At 44.5% G+C, this 5,220-nt stretch overlaps 1 protein-coding gene across 1 annotated transcript; it reads left to right on the top strand.

The window, feature by feature from the left end:
• The first annotated feature begins 578 nt into the window (after window positions 1-578).
• Window positions 579-4,817, top strand: fgf19 (fibroblast growth factor 19). The gene is made up of 3 exons (XM_069914162.1): window positions 579-895; window positions 2,051-2,154; window positions 2,778-4,817. Exons 1-3 carry the CDS (start codon window positions 628-630, stop codon window positions 3,066-3,068), a joined length of 663 nt encoding a protein of 220 aa, XP_069770263.1. The 5' UTR covers window positions 579-627; the 3' UTR covers window positions 3,069-4,817.
• Window positions 4,818-5,220: the final 403 nt, after the last annotated feature.

Genomic DNA, 5,220 nt, shown 5'->3' with positions numbered 1-5,220 from the left:
TGTGTGTGTGTGTGTGTGTGTGTGTGTGTGTGTGCGCGCTTGTAAACAGGGTATGAATAGATAAACGAAATAATAAACAACTTACATATTCTGGAAATGAATGAAAATCGAAGAATGATCTTGTTTTCATTAAATAAACCTTTGCTTCCGTCCGTGCAGGCATTATTTTGAAAGCATCCAATCATAATGTTTGCATCGCACTCGACTTGTTGCAATAAATTATTCGGATTATACTATGTCGTTAAGGTACATGAAATATGAATGCAGTGTCATGAGTTGATTTAATTTGTGCCTGGATTAATTAGACTGTGTTGAACTGTACAGCAGGTCGTACCGTTATATAAACTGCATGGCAACCATTCATAATGTTCAAAATAATCACCCAAGGTTGGGATATCCCTGGGACTCTGGCGCAACAACACTAGAGTAGGCGGGCGCTTCTGGTTAAAAAACTATTATGACTGAGTTTCAAATAATTCTTTTGGGAGCAGGCTTATCGATTTTACTGATAAGGACAGGAACCTTTATAAGGCTGCCTCCCCGTGTCCCTAATCAGTACAAAAAGAGAGACCAGACAAACGGGATTTGCCGTTTGCAAGGCTGAAATCTGCTCATTGATCACCGGGGATGCCCCTCGAGTCGATGGACTATTTCGCGAGGGGGTCGGCCGTGTGCAGGTTGTGTGCAGTTCTTGCGGTGATCCAGCTTCAGTTCGCCGCGCTGGGGGTTCCCATGCCTGCACCTGACGCGGGGCCCCATCTGAACTCTGGCTGGGATGAAACCGTGAGGTTCCTGCACCTGTACACCACTCAGGCCAAGGGCAGCTTTCTCAGCTATCATCTTCAGATCAATGATGACGGCACGGTGGATGGCAGCCGCGAACGGTCCTCCTCCAGTAAGTACACACTCGGTTATTGGTAGCTGTTAAATCCGGCACATTATACAACAGTATATTGGAAGATTACAAGTGGCATCATTCAGTTACATTAAAAATAATTAGGATATCAGGGAATTAACATTGCAGCAAGCATAAATGAGAACTGGGAGTGAATAGATTTAAAAAAATCACATTAGCGAATTTACAACACAATCTGGTAACAAGTGTCTCTGAGCCTATCTGTGTTTATCTCTGAGTATGTTTGTGTGTCCCTGAGTGTGTCTGTGTGTCTAAGTGTGTGTGTCTGAGTGTGTGTCACTGTGAGTGAGTGTTTGTGGGTCTCTCTGTGTTTGTCTCTGTGGGTGTGTTTGTGTGTGTGCTTGTGAGTGTGTATGTCTGAGTGTGTGTGTTGGGTATGTGTGTGTGTGTATTTGTTTGACTGTGTGTGTGTCTGTGAGAGTGTGTGTGTGTCTGTAAGTGTGTGTTTTATTGAGGTCCCTTTACATTGCCTCGGAGGGTGCAGGTTCTCAAATAATTGATTTGCTTTCCCTTTAAATTCGGCAAGTCCTTTTATTTTTAATTTGGATACGCTGAACTATAACGAGGGGACATAACCAAGATTCAGAAGATAAAGATGAATTGCTTCTCCCAGAGAGGAGTGAAGCTATGGAATTTTCCGCACAAGGGATCCCTGGAAGCGGCTGTCTTATTACATGCTCGGAAGACATTATATTTAGAGTTATTAAGAGTAATGGGCCACGGGCAGGTGAATGGAGCTGTCCAGATCAGTCATGATCTTATTGCCAGATAATCTACTGCTGCTCCTATTTATGAACACCGGAGTTTGTGGTTATGATAACAACCATGTCTGTGATCATCTTGGCTTGGAGAGTATGAGAGCCCAAAATTAAACCGTGGTTGGAAATAACGGAGCATCAGTTTACAGGTAAAAACACAATGCTGGAGAAATTCAGCAGGTTAAACATTGTATATATAATGCTTCAAGAAGGGCTAGAACTCTCAACGCTGGTTATCTTTGCTATCTAAAGGACACCATTTGACCCGCTGAATTTCTCCAGCAGACTTTCGTGTTGTATACCAGTTTGCAGACACGGGTTCGATTGCCTTTGCCGGAGCTGCTACGTTACCTTGTCCCCTTGCCTTATCCTCCAGGTCTGCTTGAGGTGAGGTCAGTCGCTCCAGGCGTGGTGGCGATCAAAGGCTATCACAGCGGCCGCTATCTCTGCATGGAAAAGAGCGGAAGGCTACACGGTTCGGTGAGTCCTCGCCTCCCACATCGCCCTGATCTTCGCTCCTACTTTCACCCAGAGAGTGTCGCCCTGCCTCTGCAAAGCCCTCTTCCCAGAGGAGGGACCCTGATGCTCGGTTCTCGACCAGATACCAGATTCGGGATTGAATGGGCAAAGCCCGCGGGGGTTAGAATAGGGTAAAGCAATATCTCTCACCCTACCCCAAAATGAAGACCGACCACCCCAGCGGGGGGCTCGAGTTAATATCCTCCCCAAGCGAGCGGGGCAGTGTTGGAAGGGTACTTTGATCATGCCGCTGGGGTGGGTGGACAGACCTTGCTGCATTTCTTGATTTTTTTAGTTGCAGATTTTTTTGGGGGACGGGAGATAATGTTTGCACTCTCTCTGGCAATTAGCCCTCCAAACGGTTGCTCAAGCAACAATCCCGCCAGCAACTAACAACAGGTCTATTACATGTTACTGACCTCGGGAGTTCAATGTCCTCAAGATCCGCCATAGGGAGCCAGGTTCATTGGCTGAGGTTGACCGACAAATAAAGAGCTCCGACTCATCTCTCTCTTCGATTTCCTTCTCTCTCTCTCCTTCCCCCCCCCCCCTCCCCCTACACGGTCTCAATTTATTCCCTATAGGTTTCCTACAACCAAGGCGACTGTTCATTCGAGGAGCGCTTGCTGTCGGGCATCTACAACGTGTACTGGTCCGAGAAGCACGGAGCTGTCGTGTCTCTGAGCAGCAGGAGACAGCGTGCCCATTTTCGAGGCAGGATATTGCCCCCTCTCTCCAGGTTCTTGCCCATACGGATTGCGCCCCCTCTCCCACAGGAAGCTGACGACGAATCTTGGCAAGTTCCTGAGCACCCCTCATCATTTATCCAGACGAACAGCATGGACCCTCTTGACTTGACATACGAAGGCACTTGACGGCATGTCGACTGACGAATGTTCTGTGAGCTGTCTGTTTTTGGTTTGACTGTTTATTGTTTGGTGGGCCCTCTCTCAAACCAGGGCCTGCTTTCACGATTTCAAACCCAGGTTCGTGAGAGAGCCACATTTTAGAAGGCATTCCTATAACTTTGTGTGACTCCAATAAGAGTGAAGTACCCCAAAAACATCGAGTTTACAAATCCAGTGAAAGGCAATAAAAATATATTTGAAGATCAGGATGTCACTGCCAGCACAAATTTCTGTAAGGCTAGAGCCAGTAATAATCCTTATACTTGTATATGAAATATGGGCTCATTCAAGCAAGCAACTCCAATCACTGAAGATGATCCTCCAATCCCCCCACCCCCTCAAAATTTTCTAAATCCACTGGCAGGACAAATGTCCAACATCAGTTCGCATCCTGTTCCAAACCAACATATCCAACATTGAGACATTTATCATTACCATTTCAGCTCCATTGGTTGGCCATGTAGTTCTCAAGTCCTACAGTAATGCACCTCAGAAGTAGGCCCTTTGACCCAACATGTCTGTGCTGGCCAAGATGTCTACCTGAGTCACCCCCATTTGCTTGTGTTAGCCCATATAAACCCTTCCTATACATGTTCACATCCACAAGTCCAGACTCCCAAAACAGAAACTCTATTCCAAGCAACTCTGTGGGAACTAGTAACCAACCAGGTGGGCAGAGCAAAAAGTTCAAGAACATACCCAGAGTCTCTTTAAAAAAAAAACCAAACTACTGATCTTTGGGAATCTCTGGCCCATGGCCACTCAGAATTGAGGAGCATGTGGAAAGTCACAGACAAATGGTGAAAGGATCACACCACATCACAAGCTAACCAGCCATCAGCTCAGTCAAGCACCATTCTGGTCCACCAGTGTAAAGTCTCTGGGCCCACAGTGGCCTCAAAAGTTACCTTGCAGACCACAGGAGTGGAGAAGAAGCAAGTTATGCTTGACCCTAAGGGATAGTGCAGAAAGAAAAATCCTTCCCCTGCATCAATCACTGTGAGGAGTAATGCTAATACATTCACGAGCTGAGGGGACAGATAAATTAGTGTAAACTCCCCTTTGGAAGCTGTTTAAAATGTCTGTAATGGAAAAAGGTCCATGTCAAAAGGCACCGCTTATACCTCCACCTTAGAGAAAAGACAATGTGCTAGACATGTCTTCTGTTTGGAGATGGTGGATGTAATTTAAACTTTGTCACTAGTTAATAGTGTAGTCCTGGTGCCAGATTCTGGAATCCATGTTCCCTGCCATGGATTTTAAGGAAGTAATACATAGTAGGTATCATTCCTGAAGCAAGAGTACAACAACTCTAAAAACCATATCCACACAAACTGGAATTATAGCATTGATCCTCTGATGTAATCCATCCGAAATAAATTGATTGTAAGTTCACCCACAAAGATGCACTAAGGTATTTAAAGTTAACTTATTGTGTAGTATTTCCTTCTATTTTGTTACTTTATTTATGTGTGTTTGTGTGTGTGTGTATGTGTATATATACACACACACATATACATACATACATATATTTATGTTTTTCCAGTGTTGTGTAATTTAGTTTGGTGAACTGTGTTCAGAGAGGCCTAAAGATGGACATTTTTCTGTGAAGGATTAATAAGTAAAAGTAAACAAATCACTTGCACCAAGGAGTCTGTACATAATTGATAGGAGATCGCTGTTGAATTAAACCATTTTTTCATCATAGTTTTCACTTTGTACAGTTATTTTTCAATTAAACACAGAAATTTATGTTTTTTTCTGTACTATAATAAAATGTACATAACACACCATAAAAATGTGGTACACATTCCTTCACTCATACTTTTTTTTCTAGGTCCACAGGTGGCTGCAGTAGGCTTCTTCAGCAATTATCCACAGAAACTGTGAGAGGGTTAAAGGCAGGTTGATGCAGCATCCCTCCCAGATTTCTGCCTCACCGCAAGCCATCCATGCTTGTGTGCTAGGCCTGCAGCTGTGTAACAGCACAATGGGAACTGCTTCATTGCACAAGAGGGCTCAGTGCTGGAATGCTGCTCACCACCTTCCTTTCTGTGGAATTTGTTGCTGCAAATGACTGTGGAGGCTAAAGTCATTGGGTATATTTAAGATAGAGGTT

Source organism: Narcine bancroftii, chromosome 1 (assembly GCF_036971445.1).
Source record: "Narcine bancroftii isolate sNarBan1 chromosome 1, sNarBan1.hap1, whole genome shotgun sequence".
Classification (NCBI taxonomy): domain Eukaryota; kingdom Metazoa; phylum Chordata; class Chondrichthyes; order Torpediniformes; family Narcinidae; genus Narcine; species Narcine bancroftii.
The sequence above is the reverse complement of the archived record's forward strand: the minus strand, read 5'-3'. Positions and strand labels throughout refer to the sequence as shown.